The following is a 26,166-nucleotide window of genomic DNA, read 5'->3' on the forward strand; positions in this document are numbered from 1 at the left end:
TGGACCCTTCATATAGTAGGGAGACACTCTGTCAGCTGAGCCACATCTGCTTCCTGTTCCATCAGTTCTTAAAACTGGTGTATTAAAGTTTCCCATTATGTTTGTGCATTTGTTTATTTGTTTATTTCCCATTATAATTCTTTTTTATTATTTTTTTAAAGATTTATTTTTTTTATTTCTTTCCCCTTCCCCACCCCCCCCCACCCCCCGCCCCCCATTGTCTGCTCTCTTGTGTCCATTTGCTGTGTGTTCTTCTGGTCCACTTGCATTCTTGGTGGCACCTGGAATCTGTGTCTCTTTTTGTTGCATCATCTTGCTGTGTCAGCTCTCCGTGTATATTGCACCACTCCTGGGCGGGCTGTGCTTTTTTCGTGCAGGATGGCTCTCCTTGCAGGGTGCACTCCTTGCGCATGGACACCCCTGCATGGCGTGGCACTCCTTGTGCACAGCAGCAGTGCACATGGGCCAACTCATCACATGGGCCAGGAGGCCCTGGGTTTGAACCCTGGACCTCCTATGTGATAGGCAGATGCTCTATCAGTCGAGCCACATCCGCTTCCCTCTCCTTGTAATTCTTTTCCTTTTTGTGTATTTTGAGGCTGTGCTGACAGGTACATGAAATTTGGAATTCCTTTATATTCCTGGTGAATAAAACCATTTATCATTATGAATATTCTTTTTTTATTCTTGACTTTTAGAATCATGACACTTTTTTGCTTTGTAGCCAGATAATATTACGGCTATTTTCATTGCACTTCTTTCTCTATTTTTGTATTTTTGTCTGTTTCCAGAAAAAAACTTTAAAAAATGTGGTTATTCTAGCTTTAATTTAATTAGTATTTGCATTGTATATCTTTTTTTTTTTAAGCTACTGGGGCTGAGGATTGAACCCTGGACCTCATATGTGGGAAGCTGGCATTCAGCCACTGAGCCATATCAGCTCCCTTGAGTTGGACTTTTTGTTTGTTTGCTTTTTGTTTGTTTGTTTTTAAGATTTATTTATTTTCCCCCCTTTCCCTTCCACTCCCTCCACCCTGCTGTTTTTGCTGTGTCCATTTGCTGTGTGTCTTCTGTATCTATTTCTTTTTTTGTCTTCTATTCCCAGTTTTTCTCCTCTAGGATTCACTGGGATTCGATCCTGGGGACCTCTGATGTGGAGAGAAGTTCCCTGTCAGCTGGGCCACCTCAGTTCCTGGTTTCTGCTGTGCTTCACCTTGATTCTCCCCTTTGTCTCTTTTGTTGCATCATCATCTTGCTGCATGACTCACTTGCGTGGGCAGTGGCTCACTGTGTGGGCACTTGGCTCACCATGTGGGCACTCACACAGGCACTGGGCTCTCTACGTGGGCACTCGCATGGGCACTTGGCTCACCACACGGACACTCAGATCACCACGCAGCCACTTATGCGGGCACTGGGCTTACTGTGTAGGCACTTGGCTCACCACACGGGCACTAGCTTGCCACTCAGGCACCACCAGGAAGACTGAGGGATTGAACTTGGGTCCTCCCACACGATAGGCGGAAGCCCTGTCACTTGAGCCAAATCCTCTTCCCTGTTCTTTGTATTTTGTTTTTAGAAGGCACCAGGAACCAAACTCAGAACCAAACCCGGGACCTCTCATGTAGGAAGCAGGCACGAAACCGCTGAAGCACATCTGCTTCCCTTGCATTGTATAACTTTTATTCCTTTTACTTTCAGTCTTTCTATGGTTCTTATATTTTAGATGTGTCCCTTGTGAGCAATATATAGTTGCTTGTGTTTTGATGGTTTTTTTTTTAAACCAATGTGGAAAACTTAGTATTTTAATTAGGACATTTAGTTTATTGTATTCAATATTAATCATGTTTTATATTCAAATCTAAAATAGTATTATTTGCTTTCTGTTTATCCTATCTGTTCTGTATTCTTTTTTCTCTTTTCATGTCTTTGTTTAGACTTAGACTGGAATTTTCATTATTCTATCCCCAGCCACTGCACCATAATTATAAGTTATATAGTCTTACACTTTTTTTTAGTGATTACCCTAGAGTATACAACATACATCCTTGATTTTTCAAAATGTTATATTGGTACTTTTTTCAGGTCTTTCCCCAAAGAATGCAAGGATCTCAGAAAGTTCATACTTCATTTATCTCCCTCCCAAGTTATATGCTGTTGTTGAAGGATGGATAGATACATGGATGGATGGATGGATGGATGGATGTTTTAAAACGGTCTAAAACATTTTTTATGTAACCAGTTTTCATTTAGGTTTACCCATGTATTTCCCCTTACATCTTACTCTTTATTCTTTCTGCATCAGCCAGCTTCCATCTGGAATTATTTTCAACCTTACTAAAGAACAGTCTTTATATTTCTTTAGTATGGATCTTCTGGTGATTACCTCTTTATTTTCCTGAAAATGTCTTTGTTTCTTCATTATTTTGAAGAATATTTTTACTTGATATTCAGTTCTAGGTTGGCAGATATTTTCTTTCAGGAGTTTGAAGGGATTATTCAAGAAACCTTCTGGGTTCCATTATTTCTTATGAGAAATCAGTGTCAGGCTTATTTTTGTTTCCTTTGAAGATAATAGTTTTCTATGGTTGCTTACATTTTTTTCTTTATTTTTCACTTGTTTTTCAGATATGTGTAAATATTGTTTCTTTGTTAATAGTATCTGATTCTATTCCAAATTCTCAATCTTATCTTTTATCTTCCTGAACATATTGAGCAGTTTTTTGGGTTTTTTTTTTTAGGTACTGGGGCTGTTGATTGAATGCAGGACATTGTATGGGGGAACCTGTTACTCAGCCACTGAGCCATGTCAGCTCCCCAAGTTGTTTTTTTCATTCGTTTGCTGTTTTTTTTGTTTTCTGTTTTTGTTTGTTTTTAGGAGGTGCTGGGAACCAATCCTGGGACCTCGCAGGTGAGAAGTGGGCACTCAGCCACTGGAGCCACATCTATTCCCCTTGAGCAGTTATTTTAACATGTCTTCCTGATAACCCCATTATTTGTAACCTCATGCATCAGTTTCTATTGTAGGTTGTTTCTCTTCTCTTTCATGCAATTTTATATTCCTGGTTGCCTGCCTACTTATTTTTTAATTTCTTTACGAGGCATTATTTATTTTTAAAATTACAGAAATACACTGATGCATAGGATGATGTTTTCTTCCTGGAAAAAGAATATTGCTTCACTTTGACAAGCAGGTTGGGACACAGTTACCTTAGCCCATTTACAGGACTTGAGATAATTGGAAGCTGTTCTTGGGTCTCTGCGAGAGCCATTTCACAAATAATTCTTTGTTGGACCAGATAATCCTTTGTTGTGGGGCAGAACTATCTTTACAATTTAAGATAATTAGCAGTATCCCTGGCCTCGACCCACTGGATGGCAGTAGCACACCACTTATACCTGTTGTGAGAACTAAAACTGTCTTTGGACATTGCCAAATGACTCATGGGAGCAAATTCCCCCTCCCTCCCTGAAGAACTACTGGTTTAACACATGTTTAAGTCCATTTCAAACCCTTGGCAGGCCTTAGAGTTCAGTGTTTATCCCAGGGGCTCCATGAGACCATCAAAAGGAATTATATAATTCATTTCAGGTAGATTTCTGTTGAAAATGGTTGTAATTTAAAAAACATCATTAGAAAAGTAACCTTCATATGCCAATATCTATTCTATAATTAGTAATCTAGAGAATTCAGTTATGTGGCATAACTCATACTTGCTAATATTAGATAATATTAGATAAAATGTTTTCATAATCGTCTATACAGTTATTAGTAGTGTTCCAAAGCTGCACTTAATTTTTAAAAATAAAACCAGTGGGTAAAACAACTGACTATGAAACTAGTATGGTAATTATTTTCTTTTTCTAGGTCACCTACAATGGCTGGAGGATTGTTTGCTATGAACAGACACTATTTCAATGAACTTGGACAGTATGACAGTGGCATGGATATCTGGGGAGGAGAAAATTTGGAATTATCATTTCGGGTAATTTTATTTTTTTGTATGCTTATTAACTTTTTGCATAATGGAATATAATTTCCATCTATAATCCTGTATTTTCTGTAAATTATCCTTGATTGTCTTTACTGACAAATTGTCCTTAATGAATGGCTACCTTACTCTAATCTATAATATGGGTGATATCCTTTCAAAATGTCAAAAGCATTTAAGAAGCCATATATTTACTTTATAAGGATTTAAAGGGTATGGGTATAATGAATGGTTGAAAATGAATTCATTTGTGAATTCATTTGTGAGTTGTAACCTAGAGTTTCGTTCTTTGTCAGTTTATTGATTTTATTTGATACCATTAGAAATACATAGCTAGAGTGATCAGATTTCTGTTTGCTTAATATAGCCCTGGTTTATAATTGTTGTCCTGGAAAAGTCATTAATAATTAATGAGTCCCTATTTCATTTTCAAAAGTGTTTCCATTTAGATGATAAATTAAATCATTACTTCATGTGTAGCTTCCTGAATCCTTTATTTATAAAGGTGTCTCCAACCTGAAGAAGAAAGATAATCATAGTCTCTCCTCTTCCTGAATTTCTGAAGGTGGAAACGATACCAGTGTGGGTGGGGTTTGTGGCTTAGAGAACTGTGGTGGTAAGACAGTCTTTGGAAAAGGCAGAAGAAGGAAGGCAAGGGGAAAATCTCAAATCTTCTCCCTCCTAGCCCATTTCCCCATTCTCCACTATCTCATCTCCTGGTTCAGATAGAACCCCCATTCAGACAATACCACAATACCTTGTGTATATAGCATTTTGTACTTTTGTAAATGTATTGACCACAGGGTTTTTATTTTTTTTTTTTATTTTTTATTTTTTTTAAAGATTTATTTTATTTATTTCTGTCCCCCCCCACCCCCCAGTTGTCTGCTCTCTGTGTCCATTCGCTGTGTGTTCTTCAGTGACCGCTTCTATCCTTATCAAGGGCACCGGGAATCTGTGTTTCTTTTTGTTGTGTCATCTTGCTGTGTCAGCTCTCCATGTGTGCGGCACCATTCCTGGGCAGGCTGCACTTTCTTTCGTGCTGGGCGGCTCTCCTTATGGGGCGCACTCTGCGCGTGGGGCTCCCCTACGCAGGGACACCCCTGCGTGGCAGGGCACTCCTTGCGTGCATCAGCAGTGCGCGTGGGCCAGCTCCACACGGTAAAGGAGGCCTGGGGTTTGAACCGCGGACCTCCCATGTGGTAGACGGACGCCCTAACCACTGGGCCAAGTCCGCTTCCCCACAGGGTTTTTAAAAGGCAGTTTTTCTTACATAAAGTTGAAAGGCATATTAGAAATCATTAGGTTATTTTTCTCATTTTGTAGGTATGGTAATTGAGTCCCACAAAAATTAAAATAATTTGTGTAAAGTAACCCAGATATTTGAGGGCAAAATTTTAGACCAGAACTAGAGTTTCTGAATTATAATCTAGAGTTATTTCTGAATATTTTTTCAGAACCTATTTTCTAAAAAAAGTATTTGCACGTTATATGAAGGTACCTGTAAAACTGAAATCAGAGGACCAGTTAGCAAGCATTACTTGTCCCTAGTCCTTGATCTGTTAAGGTGACAAGTGCAATAAAGAATGGCAAGTGCAGTTTTAGACACATGGTAGTAAATTAGTATTACATTGCTTTAAAATCATTTCTTTTTATTTGTAAAGATAATTTTTTAAAAAGGTACCCTTTGACTCTTTTCTGTTTGAATATTTATATGTTATAAGATTAAGGGAAACGGACTTTGGCCCAGTGGTTAGGGCGTCCGTCTACCACATGGGAGGCCCGCGGTTTAAGCCCCGGGCCTCCTTGACCCGTGTGGAGCTGGCCCACGCGCAGTGGTGATGTGCGCAAGGAGTGTCCTGCCACACAGGGGTGTCCCCCGCGTAGGGGAGCCCCACGCGCAAGGAGTGCACCCATAAGGAGAGCCGCCCAGCGCAAAGGAGGGAGCAGCCTGCCCAGGAATGGCACCGCCCACACTTCCCGTGCCGCTGACTACAACAGAAGCGGACAAAGAAACAAGACGCAGCAAAAAGACACAGAAAACAGACAACCGGGGGAGGGGAGGGGAATTAAATAAATAAAAATAAATCTTTAAAAAAAAAAAAAAAAAAAAAAAGATTAAATGTCTCGCAAAGTTTCATAAATGCTTATTTAATAAAGATTAATTTCATGAAAATTTATAAATTGATTTGACAACAATATGAGACAACTATTGATTCATATTTTGCTTCTGGCCAGATATGGATGTGTGGAGGTAAGCTCTTCATCATTCCTTGCTCTAGAGTAGGACACATTTTCCGGAAAAGGCGACCATATGGATCTCCTGAAGGCCAAGATACTATGACACACAACTCTTTGAGGCTGGCACATGTATGGCTGGATGAATATAAGGTGAGCCTATATTTCTAGTTTTTTTAAATTTTTTTTTAATTTTTTTAAAATTTTGATTTTGTAAAAATATTACATTAAAAAAATATATGAGGTCCCATTCAACCCCACCACCCCCACCCCACTACTCCTCCCCCCCCCCAGCACAGCAACATTCACTCCTATCATCATGACACATCCATTGCATTTGGTATATTTCTAGTTTAGAAGGGTGACTGGCAGGCCTGTCACTACTTTGGTGATGGCTTTTGTTGCTTTTATTTTCAGTTTGCTTCCTTCACTTTGGCTGACCTTTTCTTTAGAACCACTTATTTCTGGGTTTATTTTACCAAGCACTTAATTCATTTCTGGTTCTACTCCTACTCTTCTTTTTAATTTTCCAAATGACCTCTCTGTAAGTGGTAATGCAGCAAGTCAGAAGAAATTCTGTCTTTCTTCAGTTTCTTTATTTCTTCTGGTCCCTTTGTTGTACTCCCACACTGCTCAGGTTCTTTGTTGTGTTCACTGGGCTTTGTCGTGGCCCATTCCTACTTCTTCCCATTAGACTCTGCACCTTTAGTATGGCTTCCTCTTCTGCCACAGGCAACTTTCAGTGATATTTCTTTGTAACAGATTTAATGGGATGTAATTCATAATTCAATTTTAGACCACTTTTATCATGCCCAAAAAGGAACTGTAGTCTTTAGTCCTCATCCTCCAATCCATCCATCTCCCACAGCCTTAGCCACTGATTTACCTTCTAACTCTATGGATTTGCGTATTCTGGATATTTCATATAAATGGAATCATACAATATGCAGTCTTTTGTAACTGGAGCTTCTTTGATTTAGCATAATGTTTTCAAGGTTCAAACATGGAGCATGTATCAGTACTTCATTCCTTTTTATTGCCAAATAATATTCCATTATATGGATATACCACCTTTTATTTATGCACTCATCAGTTGGACACTTGGATTCTTGCTACCTGTTGGTTATTATGAATAATGCTGCTGTGAACAATCATTTACAATTATCTTTAAACAGATACTGAGTACCTGCTATATGCCAGGCTTTGTGTTAGGTTTTTGGGGATTCAAAGATGAGTAAGGGAGTGCACTGTAATTTTTAATACTGTGAAACAACTGCATATGGAGGTATGAGCCATCTGCTATGGGAATAATGAGGATGAAGCAAAGACCTGTGCTTTTGGGGAGTAGAATTAAGGACTCTGTTCTGTACAGCATTTCTCCTACTGTATTATCTCCTCCTGTCTCCCTTCTGTAGACTGATGATCTCGGGGTCCAAGTTCATGCTAATCATCTTTGAGAATCATTACTGTCTAAAATACCAGTTCTCAAAATGTGGCACATGAACCATGGAGGTCCCAGCAACCCTTACAGGAGGTCTGCAAAAGCTATTTTCACAGTTAGATTAATACATCATTTACTCTTTACACTATGTTGACATTGCACTGATGGGGCAAAAGCAATATGGTAAAGTGGTGTCTTAGTTTCTTGGTATAAATCAAGGTATTGGCACCAAATTATTACTAGCAGTCATTTTATTCTTCATTGCCATCCACTCAAAACTTTTTTTAAAAAGCCAGTTTCATTTAAGAATTTCATTGATGTAGTAGTAAAAATTATTATTATTTCCTAATCTTTATCTTTGAGTATCTATTTTTATTCTGTTGATGAAATAGTAAATATACTAAAGAATGTTTGCTGCATACTGGAGTACCATGAATATTTCAAGGAAAAACACATATGTGATTAAGTTGTGAGCTGAACCTGCCACCTTTTCTTATGGAACACTTGTCATGTAAAAGAACCACTAAGTCACAGACCATGGTATTCATATTTGGATGTTTGGCATACTTTTTCTCAAAAATGATCCAAGTGAGGGAAACGGACTTTGGCCCAGTGGTTAGGGCATCCGTCTACCACATGGGAGGCCCGCGGTTCAAACCCCGGGCCTCCTTGACCCATGTGGAGCTGGCCATGCGCAGTGCTGATGCGCGCAAGGAGTGCTGTGCCACGCAAGGGTGTCCCCCGCGTGGGGGAGCCCCACGCGTAAGGAGTGCGCCCGTGAGGAAAGCCGCCCAGGCGTGAAAGAAAGTGCAGCCTGCCCAGGAATGGCGCCGCCCACGCTTCCCGTGCCGCTGACGACAACAGAAGCGGACAAAGAAACAAGACGCAGCAAATAGACACCAAGAACAGACAACCAGGGGAGGGGGGGAAATTAAATAAATAAATAAATCTTTAAAAAAAAAAAAATGATCCAAGTGAGCCTATTGTCAGTCAAGGAAAACAACTGATAGTATTTGTTGCAAATAAGATTCATGCCTTCAAGTGAAAATTAGAATTATGAACAGCTTGTGTCCATCGCCATGTACTTAAAATTTTTTCTCATGAGATTAATAGTGATATATATGAATGTCATTTTTTCAATATTATGAAATTTGTCAATACTTGGAAGATCTGCACAACTCAGTGGACCATTATTTTCTGAATGATTAGTATGAGTTTATTTTAATCCCCTCCCCCTTGTGGCTTGCTTGCCAACTGCTCTCTGTATCCATTCGCTGTGCTTTCTTCTGTGTGTCTGTATTTATTTTTATTTATTTCCCCTGCTCTTGCAGCTTGCTTGTTGTCTCCTCTCTGTGTCCATTCGCTGCTTGCTCTTCTGTGTTTTTACTTGTCTCCCTTTTGGTTGCGTCACCTTGCTGAGTCAGCTGTCTGCTGTGCTTTTAGGCCAGCGGCTCTTGCGCGGTGTGCAGGTGAGCCTACCTTCATGAGGAGGCCCTGGAACGCAAACCCAGGGCCTCCCATATGGTAGACGGGAGCCCAACTGATTGAGCCACAGCAGCTTCCCTAGTATGTGATGTATTAAAATCTTGCATGGGTAAAAATCTGTTCAGAGAACAAGATAGACCAGATTTTAATGCAACACAGTTTGAAAAGTTCAGAGATGTGATTTCATATTCCACATTCATTGTAACCTTTAAGTTGTTAAGTTTTGGTGTAGTGTCACTGAAAATCTATATTTATCTGAAATGGCTATTAAAATATTCTTTCCTTTTCAACTGCATATTTTCCTGAAGCCATATATTTTTTAATATACTTCTATCAAAACAATATAGCAATAGGTTGAAATGCAAATATGAGAATTCAGCTGACTTTAAAAAGATTTGGAAAAAAGTAAAACATTGCTAGTGTACTCACTAAATTTTGTTTTTGAAAAGTTATTTTATTCAAAGCATGGTATTTATATTGACTGTAATGAATTTATTGATTTTTTTTTTAAAGAGTATAAATTCATGACACCAAAAAGTTTGAGGACCACTGGTTTTGTTTATCACCTATTTCCTTGACTCTAAAGTGCACATTTTTATACATTTAAACATTTCTGAAATTGGGATGTGTCTTATGGTTTAACAAGTCTTAATGTTGTCGGTCAGTCCTGGGCCTAATTGTATGAAAACTTCCCATTGATATTTTCTGGTAGCGTCATTTAAACAGTGGCATGAAAAATACTCTAGTTATTAATCTTTTGTTTTCAGTTAGTTCTATAAAACTGAAAAATAATTGCTTAATATTCATTTTTAACAAAAATCCTATTCTTTTCTTTCTCTTTTTTATTTTTTTAAAATTCAGGAACAGTATTTTTCTTTAAGACCTGATCTGAAGACCAAAAGCTATGGAAATATTAGTGAGCGTGTTGAATTGAGAAAGAAGTTGGGTTGTAAATCATTTAAATGGTATTTGGATAATATTTATCCAGAGATGCAGATATCTGGGCCCAATGCCAAACCACAGCAACCAATTTTTATTAATAGAGGGCCAAACCGCCCCAAAGTCCTTCAACGTGGAAGGGTAAGAAAGTAACCTTATCATTGTTTCATTGAAAGTTATATAAAATGAAATGTTCTGCAATGCCCATAAGCTATAATAAATGACATTCTATACTTTAACAAAGTATTTAGAGATAGTCTGTCGGTTGCTTTCCATTATATTCTTTTTATGGGAACTTTCTCTGCTCAGGTTGTAAGACCTTAGAAATTTTAATACCCTTCCTATTAATTATAAATAAATTACAATTTAAATTGAAATAAAAGGTGATGAATAAAGTGTGATTTGACATTCCATATTTCACGCAGTCATCTAAGCACATTGATCAACCACATTTGTATCTTTAAATGTCTTCTTTTCTTATAAAATTTATTACAGTTCTATACTGACACTTAAATTTTAGCGTTTCTAGCTATAAAACCATACCCTTTTTCCTGGATACCTTAGATCTTGCTTTCTGAGAGTTAAGAGTAGATATTATAATTGTCGTCCTGTTTTTTTCCCCCTTTTTTTGTTACAAAAAAGGTGCTTCTCCCACTGGATAAAATTAAGTCTAGAGTTTCCCACCCCCCTTGTTCTCTCTACCTTTAAAAAAAAAAAAAAGATTCATCAAGGCATTTATTAGATATTTTCTCTTTAAGTAAAAATAGATACCAGTGTTTATATAATTGAAATACCTTACCACTATTTTTAAGCCTTGCTCATATAATCACACTTTGAACTACTCCTTTTACCCACCCTACATTTTCTTTGCCTCTCCTTTGTCCTTCTGCCCTTCTCTCTTGGGTAAGAACAATTGTGTAGTATTCCCACAACTACCTGATTTTCTTCTTTTTTGAACTTTACCTATTGAAATGTTGTCACTGCATTACTGCTCTGCCATTTAGCTCATCAAGTTTTTATTTCTTTAGTACCACCCCTGTCATCACTAGTTTATATTATTATTGCTGGTATTTTTATCAGTATTGATAAAATATTTTATTCAACTTATTTATTTTGAATGCCTACTAAAAACAAGACTGTGTTAGGGATGCAATGGTGAATAAAAATGGATATATATAGCCCCTAACTTAAAGAACTTGACAGAAATTACCTAAATAAGCCAAGAAATATTACAGTTGTGACAGGTGCTGTTCAAATGTACAGGGGTGTCCCTAATATGGGGGGATTTGCCCTAGTTAAGGAAGGCTTTCCTGAGGAGAGGTACTTGAACAGACATCTGAAGGATGAGTAAGAGTTAACTGGGTGGAAAATTCATGGGAAGAGCGTCCCAGGCGGAAGGGATAGGTCGTGAAGCTTTATGCTGGGAAGGAGAATTGTGGGTACATTTGGCATTGGGTCCAGGATTGTGAGTACTTGAGTCCAGTGGGGCTGGAGATGGGGAAGGAGGGCTGTGGTGCAGGATGAGGCTAGAGAGATAGGAGAGTCTTGTAGGCCATGGCAAGGAGTGTGGCATTATTCAAAAGAGCTGTTGAAATGGTGTTTTTTGGGTATGGGGCTATGAGGTGGCAGAGAGTAATAGGATCAGATTCACTTTTTAAAAACATTTTATTGGTTCATATTAATAAAACATAAATCCATCCAAAGTTTACAAGCAATGGTGTTAAGTGTAATCACACATTTTTGCATTTATTACTTTAGTCATTCTTAGAACTTTCATTATTCCAATAACAATAAACAACAAATAAAACTCATCACCTCTCAGTCTCTCTATACTTCCCCTGCTGTACATAATTACTATTCTTTTTCCTTCTCTCTAATATATTGTGTATTTATATTTTATAAAAACAATCTTACATATATGTAATATCATCTATACTTGTGTCTTACATGAGGTTTTACTGTCATATACAATACATTGTTAACGGTTTTTAGCTCTCCTTCTAGTAATATACATGATCTTAGACTTTCCCTTTCAACCACTGTCATGCCCATACAATAGCACTGCTAGTTATAGACACTGTGATACATTTTCATCATTTCTATTCACTTCCAAAGATTTACAAACTTTTTTTTTTTTTAGCAATTCTTCACAGATTAAACCTCATCTTTCTGTTCTGCCTTATTCTGTTTTCTCGTGACCTCTATTCTAATTATTAACTCCATGAGTTTACAGAGTATATTTAGTTCATAACAGTGCAGTCATATAGTATTTGTCTTTTTGTTCACTCAAAATAATGTCCTCCAGGTTCATCCCTATTGTCCTATGCTTCATGTTTTCATTTCTTCTTACTGCTGCATAATATTCCATCATGTGTTACACCACAGTTCATCCATTCTTCAGGTGATGGATACCTGGATTGTTTACACCTTTTGGCCATTGTGAATAATGCTGCTATGACCATTGCTGTGCAGATGTCTGTTTGTGTCACTGCTCTCAGTTCTTCTGGGTATATACCCAGTAGTGGTATTGCAGGGTCATGTGGCAAGTCTATATTCAACTTCTTTAGGAACTGCCAAACAGTCCTCCACAGTGGCTTTACCATTGCATGCTGAATTGTGAAGAGTTCTCTCTTTCTTCTTTTACAGCTCTATCACCGCCAGACCAACAAGTGTCTGGTGGCACAAGGTCGCCCAAGCCAGAAGGGAGGCCTTGTAGTGCTTAAGGTGTGCGACTATAGTGACCCAAATCAGGTAAGTGATGACTTGAGGCTTGTAGCCAGTCCTCAGAAGTTATTTAGTGAAGGAAACTAGCCCATAGTTACTCTGAGGATTGAGGAGCTGAGCTCAAGATTCTTAATATTCTGACTTTTCTTAAGTTCTAAGCTTTACGTTGTTTTCCGTTCTCATTGTCTGTCACAGTAGCATTTCAGTTATTTCAAACATCATTTGTACTTTGTGATATTAAATAGAATGAAACTGAAATAGAATGAAACTGAATTGTTACTTACCAGGAAGGTATATGGATTTATTAGAAATGGCAAAGGAGGGAAGCGGACTTGGCCCAGTGGTTAGGGCGTCCATCTACCACGTGGGAGGTCCGCAGTTCAAACCCTGGGCCTCCTTGACCCATGTGGAGCTGGCCCATGCACAGTGCTGATGCGGGCAAGGAGTGCCCTGCCACGCAGGGGTGTCCCCGTGCAGGGGAGCCCCACGCGCAAGGAGTGCGCCCCGTAAGGAGAGCCGCCCAGCACAAAAGAAAGTGCAGCCTGCCCAAGAATGGCACTGCACACATGGAGAGCTGATGCAATAAAAAGTTACACAGATTCCCGTGCCGCTGACAACAACAGAAGTGGACAAAGAAGACACAGCAAATAGACACAGAGAACAGACAACCGGGGTGGGGGGAAAGGGAAGAGAAATAAATAAAGAAATAAATCTTAAAAAAAAAGAAAGAAATGGCAAAGGAAGTGTACCTTCTTTCTGAATGAGAACATTAAATGTGCATTAGATGAATCAGCATATCTTTTGTAGAGTGTTCTCTGAAATCACATTCTCCTAACTAATTTTCAGTGGTTTGTCAAAGGAAACTATAACAGAATGTTGGGTCATTTTCATGCACATAATTTAATCTCAATTTATGTGCATCTTTTCAGTGATATTAATTTGAAGTGGCTGAAACAATAAAAACTTACTTCAATATGGAACTGTAATTTCAAACTAATTTGTACCTGGTAAAATAGTATAATCTAACAGCAGTCTAATGTCATAATAAGTGTGTTACGACTACAATGCCCAAAACATGCCATCACTAAGTTTCTTTTCCATTTTAGTGGTGGGTTGGTTTAACTCGAGAATAAAGAACACTTGAGTTTTTTAATGTAAACTGAGGTAAAATTTCACAGAACATATTTTATTTCTAGGAGAGTTGATACACACTGTCTGAGGTGATATACATATTGGAAAATATGGTTTAAAAAGGATTTTTTTTTTCCATTTCTGGGTATAAGAAGTGTCAGGAGAGGTACATGTTGTTGGACACTGAAATATCATAATTATGATGACATTTCAGTGGTGTAGATCACAGCAGGATAAGATGGCTGAAGTCTGAAATGTTAAAAAAATGTAAGATGTTTGGGGTGATGGAGTTATACTATCCTATCTGTACTATGTTATGACTATAAGAGTTGCACAATTCCATAGCCACAAGTCACATGTGGCTATTCAAATTAAAATTAAATAAAATTAACGTACTTCCTCAGTCACATTAGCCATATTTCAAGTGCTCAGTAGGCACAAGTGGCTAATGACCCACCATATCAGACAGCACAGATACAAAACATTTCTATCATCATAGAAAATTCTGAAGCATTGATAGAGAATCTTCTCTTCATATTAATGGGAGACAGCACACATCCATCTTGGGCCTTTAGGTAGAAAAGGCAATGAGTAAAACAGTTCAGAGAAAAGAAGAAAATGGGGGTATTGATGAAGAAGTTATTTGTTGCAGTTACCCAGTTTATCTACAGGAGGCCTTTGTTCCTGCAAATAATCTGAGAGACCATTAAGAGGGCTGTCCTGAAAGAGCATTTGTACAACTAAGGAAAATCCTGCCTCTTGGCCACCAAGATTATATCATACATCTCCTTCCAAATGTTGTTACGACTGGGGAAAAGAGTATAATATTCTGCAGGATAATGTAACAGTTTAAGCAGACCATTACCTGTCCAACAGATGAGGGAAATATGAAAATAATAGCCTGTGTGTTTTCTGTCTAAAGGCAAACTAGCAACTTTTTTGCTAGTCTAAAATCTTACCCAGTCCAGAAATTTAGAGAGTTATATAATTATGAGAATCTAGAATTGGAAAAGATCTGCAGTTGATTAAGTTTGGTTAAGTTAAATCCAATTAATATCTAACCACTGCTTAGGTCTGTTCCCTGAATAGGACCTCTGCTTTCTCCTGTGTTAGCTCATTCCATTTTCAGTTAGCTAAATTTAAATGTCTCAATGTTATTCTTGTACATTGGTCTGTTTCTGCTTTATGAGACCATACAGAGCATATCAGTTTTTCTTGCATGAATGTGTGAAGTGTTCCTCAGTTCTGTGTTTTAGTATCTAAAGCAAAACTTGGTTCTTTGATATCTATGTTGTTTTTTTTTTTTTTTTTTTTGGGCTAGATCTGGGTTTATAATGAAGAGCATGAATTGGTTTTAAATAATCTCCTTTGCCTGGATATGTCAGAAACACGCACATCAGACCCACCACGACTCATGAAGTGCCATGGGTCAGGAGGATCTCAACAATGGACCTTTGGGGTGAGGAGCTTGCTTGTGATGCTAGTGGAATGTGAGGGGAATAAACATAAACAGTGTTGAGTGAGGGAGCACAGTAGATGAACTCAATTTGGTTCAACTCCTTGGGAGAGCTGTATTCTCCCTTGTAGAAAATATTTCTGATTTTGAAGGGTTATTCTTAAATGCTTCACATCTCTTCTGAATTTCTATATTTCTTTATCATGTTCTGTTAGGATGATTTTTGAGTAAAAGCAAATAACTGGCAGGTTTTTTTTTTCCCCCCAGAAGAATAATCGGCTCTACCAGGTGTCAGTTGGACAATGCCTGAAAGCTGTTGATCCACTGAGTCAGAAAGGCTATGTTGCTATGGCAATTTGTGATGGCTCCTCCTCACAGCAGTGGCACTTGGAAGGCTAACGTGAAGATCTCAGACTGGAATGGTGTGACTCACTAGGCTTTGCGTCCTCTATGAAATGAGGCGCTTTACAAAGAATATTGATGGTACAAGAAAAACCCTGAACTGATTTCCTATTTGGATAGAACCATCTTTGAGAGGATGGACATTTTCTTGTCCTGTGGAGATGCTTAGGAATATTAGCAGAGGTGAGAAAGCAAATATAGATTGGATTACCATCAGTTAGACGACCATCAGTAGATGATGAAGTACATTTCACCAAGATATTAATGTTGTTTTTGAGCTGCTGTTAAGTAATTTCTTGCTTACAAAGGAAACCAGAATGCCATTTCAACTCTAAAGACTCAGTTTTTACAAGGAACAAAATATAGGAAATTGGCATTTCTGTTCAAATTCCTTTTTGTTTCTTTTTAATCCCTTTTAATGTTTGAATGGCATTTAGAGTATCAGGAAAATTGTCATGATTTCCTTTTTTAGAAGACTTCAGAGGAGATAAGTTTTTTTTACTTCTGTTATCATTGGTTTAATATGTCCTGAAATAGGTAATTTAAAAAGACTTACAGAATCTATTATTTTTCACTTCAGAATGCATCATTTATAATACAAAAAATATTTAAGAGGCAATTAACTAGTATAAATTATTTTGATGAAGTATTATACTATCTACATTAAAATAAAAGGTCCTTTTGATTTTTTAGCTAGGATTTTTGTCTGATGTATCCTTTGTCTCTGTCCTGAGGTATCCTATGTATATGGTAAGTGCGATAAGGAATATTCTTTTGGATTGAGCTTGAGCTATGTGAGATTGAAGCTGAAGGTATATGAATTTGGATACCTTTCATTAAAATTGTCTATAAAATTACCAGGCAGAGTTCTTAAATAGGCAGTTAGATATGATAGATCTGAATTGGAGATGTAAATTTGAGAATCATCTGCCTTTGCAGAAATATAAGGTGAGTTCTTTTCCCAAAATTGTGTCTTAGAAGAAATAGTTTCCTACTACAGGGTGCTCTCAGTTATTTTATTTTGAACCACAAAGACATTTAGTATAGAGACAGGTATCTAATATGGTTCCTTAAATCTATTTTGTCTGTCACTCAATTTCAAGAAGTATATTTTGCTATACAAATGGCCAATAAATACATAAAAAGATTCTCAACATCATTAGCCATCAGGGAAATGTTAATCAAAACCACAAGGAGACACCATTTCACATCTAAAATGGCTCATATTACACACACACACGTAATAGAAAATAGTGTTGGAGAGAATGTAAGAAATACTAGTGGGAATGTAAAATTGTGTAGCCACTGTGGAAAATAGTTTGGCATTCAAAAAGTATGTATTGAGTTACCATATGATGCCCGCAATCCCTTGGTATACACCCCAAAGAATTGAAAGCAGGGACTTTAATAGCTATTTGCACACTAATGTTCTTAGCAGAATTGTTCACAACTGCCCAAAGGTGGAAGCAATCCAAGTATTCATCAACAGATTAATGGATGAACAAAATGTTTATACAATGGAATATATTCAGCCTTGAAAAAGCATGTTTTGAGGCATGCCATGACATAAATGAACTTTGAAGATAACATGTTGAGTGAAATAAACCAGATATAAAGGACAAATTGTATGATCTCAGTTACATGCAATAGTTGGAACATGCAAATTCATAATGCGAGAACTAGAATACAGGTTACCAAAGGCAGGGTAGGGGTAGGGAATGGGAAATTAATGCTTCATTGGCCTGGGTTGATGGAAAAGTTTTGATAGTGGATGATGGTAATTCATAGCATTTTGAATGTAATTAACACCACTGAATTATATAATTAAAAGTGGATAAAATGGTAAATTTTAGGTTTTATATATTACCAGAGTTAAATAAAAAAACTCACAAACATACCCATAGAACTGTAAAACATGAAGAGTACACCTTAATGTAAACTATGGGTTTAATAGTATAATTTATATTGTTTCATCACTTTTGACAAAAGTACCACACTAATACAAAATGTAATAATTGTGAAAACTGTGAGTGTGTGAGGGAATGTTATATGGGAACTCTACTATCTACATGGTTCTTCTGTAAACCTACAACTGCTCTAATTTGAAAAAAAAGGAACAAAGAGTCTGCTGGATCTGAGAGTAGCAGACATGAAATAGGCAACAGTTATTCACTGAAAAGCATGGTTGGTGAAAAGAGAACAGCAACTAAAACTGGGAGAATGTTTTTTTCACTCTAGGAGTGGATAAGTGTGAAGGCACATGCTACTTACAGTGCTGGAGCATTCTGGTTCCTGTCAGTTTCTGGAACTTCCTTGCCAGGACTTCTTTCTAGGTCAAGGCCCTCTACTGAGGAGAAATCGTTGGTAATGGAATTAACATTGACCAGGATAGGACTATAGAGGAAATTCAGGAAAGATAAAGCCTGGATAACTGGAGGAGTCAAGAAATCTTAAGTACCAACTGCTGTAATTTTTAATTATGCATGAAAACAACAGGAGAGGGAGCTCTGTGGTATTGGAGAAACTCTCTGAAACAATCCTCATAAGAGTTCAGGAAAAATAAATTCTCATAAAATGAGCAACAGAAGAGGATCAAGGTCAAATCCTATACAAAGTTGCTGTAAGTAAAAAAAAAGAAAAAAAAAAAACATTCCTACAATGAAAACATACCAGAAAGACATGCTTACAGAACAGATTGAAATAATATACTTTTTAAAAACAAAAAATTTTAAAAATTATATAAGGCACAAAAGAACAACCAAAGCAGAATTCAGAAAGCTGAGAAATGTGGTGACATGACTCAAGAAAGAAAGAAAAAGGAACGTTTTAGAAATGCAGGCTAAACAAGGAATCCAGCCCCCCCCCCCGCCCAAAAAAAAAAATTAGTATACTTTAAGGAAATGGAATTTGACAAGAACGGAACTTTTTAAATAAAAAAGAAATGTAGAAAAAACAGAGAAAATGTGGAATGGGTGTGGGAACGGTAGCCATGGGGGCTGCTGGGTGTGGGGAACGGGAGGAAGAGATGAGATGTGGAGGCGTTTTCGGGACGTGGAGTTGTCCTGGATAGTGCTTCACGGACAATTACGGGACACTGTAGATCCCCCCAGGGCCCACTGGATGGAACGTGAGAGAGTCTGGGCTATGATGTGGACCATTGACTATGGGGTGCAGTGATGCTCAGAGATGAACTTACCAGGTGCAATGGATGTATCACGATGATGGGAGAGAGTGTTGCTGTGGGGGGAGTGGGGGGCGGGGGCGGTGGGGTTGAATCGGACCTCGTATATTTTTTTTAATGTAATTAAAAAATAATAAATATTTAAAAAAAAAAAAAAAAAAAAAAGAAATGTGGAGAGCTGCCGGCCCGCAAGTGTCGTGGAGAGCCGAGGCAGGAAGGTGACGCAACCAAGAAAGGGAGACAAGTTTAAAAAAAAAAAGCACAGCGAATGGACACAAAGCAAAACAAAGCAAGCTGCAAGGAGGGGGGAATACATAAATATATAAATACACGCAGAAGAACACACAGCGATTGGACACAGAGCAGACAGCAAGCAAGCCACAAGGGGAGGGGGAATAAAAAAATATATAGTGATAAGAATGAAACAAATTTACATTTTTTTAAAAATGAGAAAAGTTCTGTTTCTGGCCATTATGGAGTAACAGGATGTGGACTTACCATCCTGGGGTAAACAACTAGGAAACTAGACAAAATATATGAAACAGCTATTCGCCGGCATTGGATAATGAGCACTTGTAGGATAGTATCCCTGAGAAATGAGGTGAACTCTAGACTTCTTCCAGCTTTTTGCCCAGACTGTTTCCAGACTGCATTACTGGAAGGGGGAGCCCAGACAGATCCTTGGTGTCTTGTTGAGCTGAGACAGAGGTCAAAGCTCAGAGAGGAAAAGGTGGCTAGAATATGCAGCGCAGAATGTAGAAGAGAAGGGAACTACACAGAGAAAGAGCCCCTGAAATCGGCAGAGGTGCCCACATGAGTTTGGCTGTATTCAGTTTCTCTGTGTATGTGTAACTATTTGAGACAGCACAAAGAACAATTTCCAGAAATCACACAGATCCAGGAATTATTTAAGCTCTCTCCAGTCAAGTGAAGAGATCTAATTGAATACCTGGGGCATATAGTATTTTCCCTAAACATCTTAATTAAGCAGGGTTAAACTAACCCTAGAGTCAGAGTTTAGTAAACTTATCTTAAAAGTTATCCTTGCTTTAAGAGCAAGCTGCGAAATGAGGAAACAGATTCTCAGGTAATTTAACTGGCCCACCCAAATAAAGTCTTAACACTCTTAAAAGGAATACAAGAAATTTGAGCACTGAACAACACAAAATTCAGTAAGTCTGGAATCTAATAAAAATTTACTAGATATGAGAAAAAGCAGGAAAATATGTGACCTATTACTAGGAAAAAAATTAACAAAAAACAGGCCTAGAAATGAAAGAGGTGATAGAATTAACAGATAAGAATGTAAAACTAGCTATTATAAATATGCTCAGGGTGCTAAAATTTTTACTTTTTAAATACTAACAATTTTTAAAAACTTTAATGAGGAGTGAAACTGTCAATTCAGAACTGTTGAGGATCATGAAAATCAAGGCAAATCTGAGAAACTCTGAAAGACCGGGGGAGAGTAAGGAGACATATGACCAAGTGCAAGTATCCTAGATTGCATCCTAAGAGAAAAAGGATTAACTGGTGATATCTGAATTATCAGTAATGCACCACTGTTAACTCTACATTTTGACAAATATACTATAGTTATCTAAGATGTTAGCATGAGGCCGAACTGGATGGAAGGGTATATGGGAATTCTCTGTATTATCTTTGCAACTACTCTGTAAATCTAAAATTAGACCCAAATAAGTTAATTTAAAAAATGCCTGGAGGAGTGACTGCTGCTCAGTGGTTGAGCACCTCCTTCCCATATACGAGGTCCTGGGTTCAATCCCAGGACTTCCAAGTCCAGCAGATTGCTATAAGGCAATTTACTTAAGATACTTATCTGAATTTGTCCACTGCAGCCTTACCTTTTTAGTAACAGTGAGCAGGCAAATTGAGGAGTGGACTGTTGAATTATAGGGGTTGGAGCTTAGAAAGGAGATCTGTTTGGGAAGTTATCCTCATATTGGATAAATTGAAGGTCTGGATGAGATCAGATTGAAATAGAGGTTAAGAACTAAGGGTTGAAGCTAGGGGAGTGCTAACCTTTAAAATGATGTGGTAGAATTGAAGATAGGCTTGCAGTGGGGGAACATTAAAGGGCTGGGTGGGTAGTGGAATTATTTATAAATGGACCTGGGACATAAAATCCAAGAGGAATTGCATGTGCTATTATTTTGCAGACTTATCTTTTTAATGCAAAGTATGTAAAGGTTGCTATCAAGGAAAAAGAAGTAAAATAGTTTGTACATTTCAGTGGTTGGAATAAAAATTGGGTTGAAAGAAATTCTGGGATCCCAGAAACACAGTCTTCAAATATGAAAATCCTAATTTGGTGGAATAGAGAATACTCCAAAACCCAAAGCAGGGACAATATGTAATCGGAAGGTGCGAGGTCCTGCCCTAGGAAGGAAGGGGTCTGGCCTGCAATAGAGAATGTTAAAATACTTTTATAGAACAGATGAATATAACTTTGGAAACCTCTGCAATACTCAGTGCGGAATATGAAACAAAACTCCTGGAAATGGAGGTGGTGCAGTGCCATTGAGACTCCTGAGTTAACTCTAAAGGGCTTGAGTAGATCCCTTCCCATACTGAGATTGAAGAAACAGTAACAGAGTTGAAGGTAAAAATTCCTAATGAGCTAAAAGTGTGACTGTTGATGCCTGGGACAAAAAAAAAGAGCTATTATGTCTTCGTATCCTGTGGAACATGGATGGTTTTAGAAGATTATGGAAATTTTAAGAAACTTCCAGAAATAGGGATAAAGCGTATGCTGATAATGATGTGGCAGGAATAAAATAATCCTGCAGTGTAATGGAAGGCATTCAACAGTTCAAAACTGAGAGGTCACAGTATGCCTCATGCCTATCCATGTACTAGTCAGGAAATTATTTGGTCAAACAGGTACAATGTTGCCCTACCTGCCTCTTGATGAAAAAACTTGGGTTATTGAGATAAATATTTATTCAATTCCTTAAATATTTGGCAAAGGAATCTTCAGGTTTACTAGAATATTATATGCTGCCCCCTTTCAAGTACCATGGGAAATCTATGAAAGTGCTAACCCCCACTGTAATAACCTTTTAAATACATGTTATTGTATAGTCTCCCTCTTGGAATAATGTACTTCAAAATTGTTAGTGCATAACCAAAATGATGATAGTTTGTTTTCTATTTATTCAAACAGAAAATAGAAGCATAGCACTGCTGGTGTATGTAGTTCTGGACCAAAAAGAAAGACCATGGAGGGTTTTACTGCCTAGTTTATGATCTGCTTGAATGCTGGTGATTCTGTACCTTTGGCATTATACTTTCATATTTACAGTCTGGCATGATGCACTTATTCCTAGTGCTGCAGGATCATTTCACTGTCAATGTGCTTTTTCCCCGTGGTTTGAAGTAAACAGCCAATATTCTTTGGGAAGTCATAAGTATTGTTCCTGGGCATTTGAGGATGAATGTGTTTTAGGGTGTTTGTATCTGATCTAAAATGATAGAAGCCATGCATTACTACACAACTGTAGTTTTGGGAAAAGGATAGTCTTTTAGAAATTGCTTTTCAGATTGTCAGTACGTACTTTATTACATTTTTAAAAGTACAGACTTTTCAGGGGAAAGATTAAACCAGAGAGATGGGAAGACAACCAGGAAAGGGTGGTGATCCCAAAAGCAAGGGTTAAGAGGAAATTTCAAAGAGGGAAAGTGGTAGACACAGCCACCTGTTATAAGAAACTCTAATAGGCAGGATAACGTCTGTTACACTTGATGACACTGAGAGTGGTGCTGCGTGGTGACTTGGAAAGAGGGGAGTGCAGAAGCCAGATGAGAGGGCTAAAGACAAGGCTCACGCAATGACTGGAGAATGCTGGGGGGATGGAAAAGGAATGAAAACAAGAATGTTTTATTTTGAAATGGAAAAGAGCTGAGAATGTTTATTTGTTGATGGGAAAAGAGTGGAAATAGTGGATATCAGAGAGTAAAATGTAGGCATGGATTAAGGTATCTAATTGCTCTGGAGGCAGGAAGACTGAGCAGAGACCAGAGGAGTCCATCTCCATCTGTGCCATAGAGGTGGCGTTCACTCCAGCAGAGAGCAGATCCGAGGCTGTATGATGATTGAAACTAGCTTACTTCTTTATGTGTCTGATTAGGATGTCAGAGAAGAAAAAGATGGCACCAAGCAGGGATTTATAAAATGGCCAGGATCATTAACATTCCCCAGCCTTGCCCAAACTGGCAATTTAACAAATGGGATGCTATTTTGGAGTGTTCATGAAGCACGAGTTAAAAGCCCATTAAGAGATAAGGGGGTATTCTGGGCAGTTTTTATTCTTAGCAAATCCCTTAAATACAATAAATCAAATATGATAGAAAATAAAGTCTATTATACAGAGTAACTGTAGAACTGCTTAAAAAAGTCAGAAGGGACATCATCTAGGTGACAATGTAAGACATCCCCTGGAAGAATCTTTCCTCAGAAACAACTAATAATCCCACTTGCTTGGAACTCTGGAGGGATGACAGAGACTGGAGAAGGACTCCACAAATGCTGAATTGAAGAAAAAGCATCAAAAGAGGTGTGCCCCCACTTGGTCCTACACAGCTTACGAGCCACACACAGCAGCAAGTTAGAACCCCACACATGTCCATGCATGGGGTCCCAAGGTCACAGAGATCCAGCGTAGAACTTGAGCAGCTGGTGATACAAAAGGGGCCCTTTGGAAACAAAAAAAGCCCCAGGTGGAACTGTTGGCAAGAGGTCCACTTATCCAATCCAGTCTCTTAATTGCTAGAGCATCTAGATTGAAAAAAAGAAGTGTTTTTGAATGCTAACTTCATCTGGATCCCTGGAGAGGTCTAACCTAATGTGGCAGTTACTGGAGGCAGAAAAGCCTCAAAACAAAGGGTAAACTGAACTGCTGTAAGGCAGGGTGAGAAGACAAAAGTGTAATGTAAAGAGGACACTGAATGAGGAAAACAGTTAAGCAAAGCATAGGAGCTTGGCAGAAAATCCTGCACAAACAAAAACCACGGATGAGGATTCCCGGAGAAGGAACAGGAAAGAAAGCCTTCTGGTGTGGCAGTTTCATACTATTTATGAATTCCAAAAAAAAGATGTTATGTTTGTGAACAGGTCTGTTTCTCTGGACATGATACCCTTTGATTGTATTAGATTCAGCTGAAATGTCTAATTAACTCATGTTAAGATTAGGGCTTTTATTCAACCATGTCACTGGAGTGCAACTTAGTGTTGAGTCCCAGCTCCTTTGGGCTTACAAAACAGACTCACATGGAAGTAGACACATAGAGAAGAACACAGAGGAAGAGACACAGCTCATTAGATACTGCAGAGGCCCCTGGAAGAGAGATGAACTTGATGGTCTACAGCAGACCTTGTGAAGAGAACAGAGCCGCTGAGACTGAAAAGAAATGAGCCCAGGGAGAGAGCCTTATGCCAGCCTACAGCGGAGATCAGAAAATGCTGGACCCATGGAGCCTTAAGAGGAAAGAGGAAGGCTGAACCCTCGCAGACACTGCCCACTGTCTTGCATCAACATGTGGCAGCAGACTTTGGGTGAGAAAGTATCTCTTAAGTAACTCTGAGTTGGACTCTTTAGGGCATTGTGACTGTAAGCGTTTAACCCAAATAAATATCCTTTATAAAAGCCAACAGATTTCTGGTACTTTGCATCAGCACCCCTTTGGCTGACTAATACACCTGGGGTCAAACAACTGCGCATAAAGGGGTAATATTAAAAGCTGTACCACATGTCCAGGGCAAGAGACAGGTGCAGAACACCTGAGAAAATCTGAACAGTTAAACACTGGCTGCTTTAAAGTTGCAGTATAGCTAGACCAAGTGTCTAAGTTGAGCCTTAACACATAGCCAATCTGCAAAACAAACACCCTAGGGAAGAGGGAGAAACTGATTTTCAGAGTTAGCACATCAAAATAATCAGATCCTAGACATCAGCAAAAAATTACGAGCCATATTAAGAAACAGAAAGATATGGTTCAGACAAGGGAACTAGTTAAAACTTCAGAGGAGACACAGACTTTGGAATGACTGATCAAAGAATTTCAAACAAATCTCCTAAATGATTTCAAAGACATAAAGGAAAATCTGGGTAGAAACAAACTAAATATGGATATAGAAGTAAAGGATAGTAAGACAATATGTGAATAAACAAAGTTTGAAAAACGAAAGTATGGGGATGTAAGGCACAATAATGGATATTAAAAATACTCTAGAGGGAAGTGGATGTGGCTCAAATAATTGGGCTCCCATCTACCATATAGGAGGTCCAGGGTTCGATACCCAGGGCCTCCTGGTGAAGGCAAGCTGGCCTGTGTGGTGAGCTGCCCAAGTGGAGTGCTGGCCCACACGGAGTGCTGCCCTGCACAGGAGTGCTGGCCCACGTGGAGAGCCGATGTGGCAAGATGATGATCGCCTCTCTCCCATTCTGGAAGGTCCCAGGATCGGTTCCCGGAGCTGCCTAATGAGAATACAGGCAGACCCAGAAGAACACACAGCAAGTGGATACAGAGAGCAGACAATGGAGGGAGGAGGGAGAAATAAATCTTTGAAAAAAATACACTAGAGATTGTACACGTTGGATGACTTGGATGCTTTATTAATATGTATCAATAAAATGGATTTGTTAAAAAATACACTAGAGACATGAAACATGCAGAAGAATGAATCAGCCAACTGGAAGATAGGATATTCATACAGTCAGAAGATAACATAGAGAAAAGAATAGAAAAAATTGAGAAGCATCTAAGGCACTTGTGTGACAGCATGAAGTGTACCAACATACTCATCATGGGAGTCCCAGAAGGAGAAGAAAAGGAAAAAGGGACAGAAAGAATACTTGAGGAAATAATTACCAAAAATTTCCCAACTCTTACGGTAGACATACATGTCCAAGAATTCCAACGAACTTCAAATAGGATAAACACTAGTAGACGTACTCCAAGATACACACTAATCAGAACATCAAATGCCAATGATAAAAAGAATTCTGAAAGCAGTAAGAGAAAACTGACTTGTCACATACAAGGGGTCCTTAATAAGACCAAATGCCTACTTCTCATCAGAAACTGCAAGAAGGCAGTGGTAAGACACAGTTAAGGGAAGCAGTTATAGCTCAACCGATAGAGCGTCCGCCTACCT

At 38.4% G+C, this 26,166-nt stretch overlaps 1 protein-coding gene across 14 annotated transcripts in view; it reads left to right on the forward strand.

Moving 5' to 3' along the window:
* Positions 1 to 17,431, forward strand: part of GALNT11 (polypeptide N-acetylgalactosaminyltransferase 11) — a 92,831-nt gene extending 75,400 nt beyond the window's left edge. For all 14 annotated transcript variants that reach the window (XM_004476303.4, XM_058298025.1, XM_058298017.2 and 11 more), the window contains 6 exons: positions 3,869 to 3,986; positions 6,231 to 6,383; positions 10,018 to 10,236; positions 12,742 to 12,846; positions 15,272 to 15,409; positions 15,674 to 17,431. In XM_004476303.4, coding sequence (XP_004476360.1) covers positions 3,869 to 3,986; positions 6,231 to 6,383; positions 10,018 to 10,236; positions 12,742 to 12,846; positions 15,272 to 15,409; positions 15,674 to 15,805 — 865 coding nt within the window. In that variant the 3' untranslated portion in view covers positions 15,806 to 17,431. The remainder of the gene's footprint in view (positions 1 to 3,868; positions 3,987 to 6,230; positions 6,384 to 10,017; positions 10,237 to 12,741; positions 12,847 to 15,271; positions 15,410 to 15,673) is intronic.
* Positions 17,432 to 26,166: the final 8,735 nt, after the last annotated feature.

The sequence above is a fragment of the Dasypus novemcinctus genome, chromosome 5, assembly GCF_030445035.2.
Source record: "Dasypus novemcinctus isolate mDasNov1 chromosome 5, mDasNov1.1.hap2, whole genome shotgun sequence".
NCBI classification, from domain to species: Eukaryota; Metazoa; Chordata; class Mammalia; order Cingulata; family Dasypodidae; genus Dasypus; species Dasypus novemcinctus.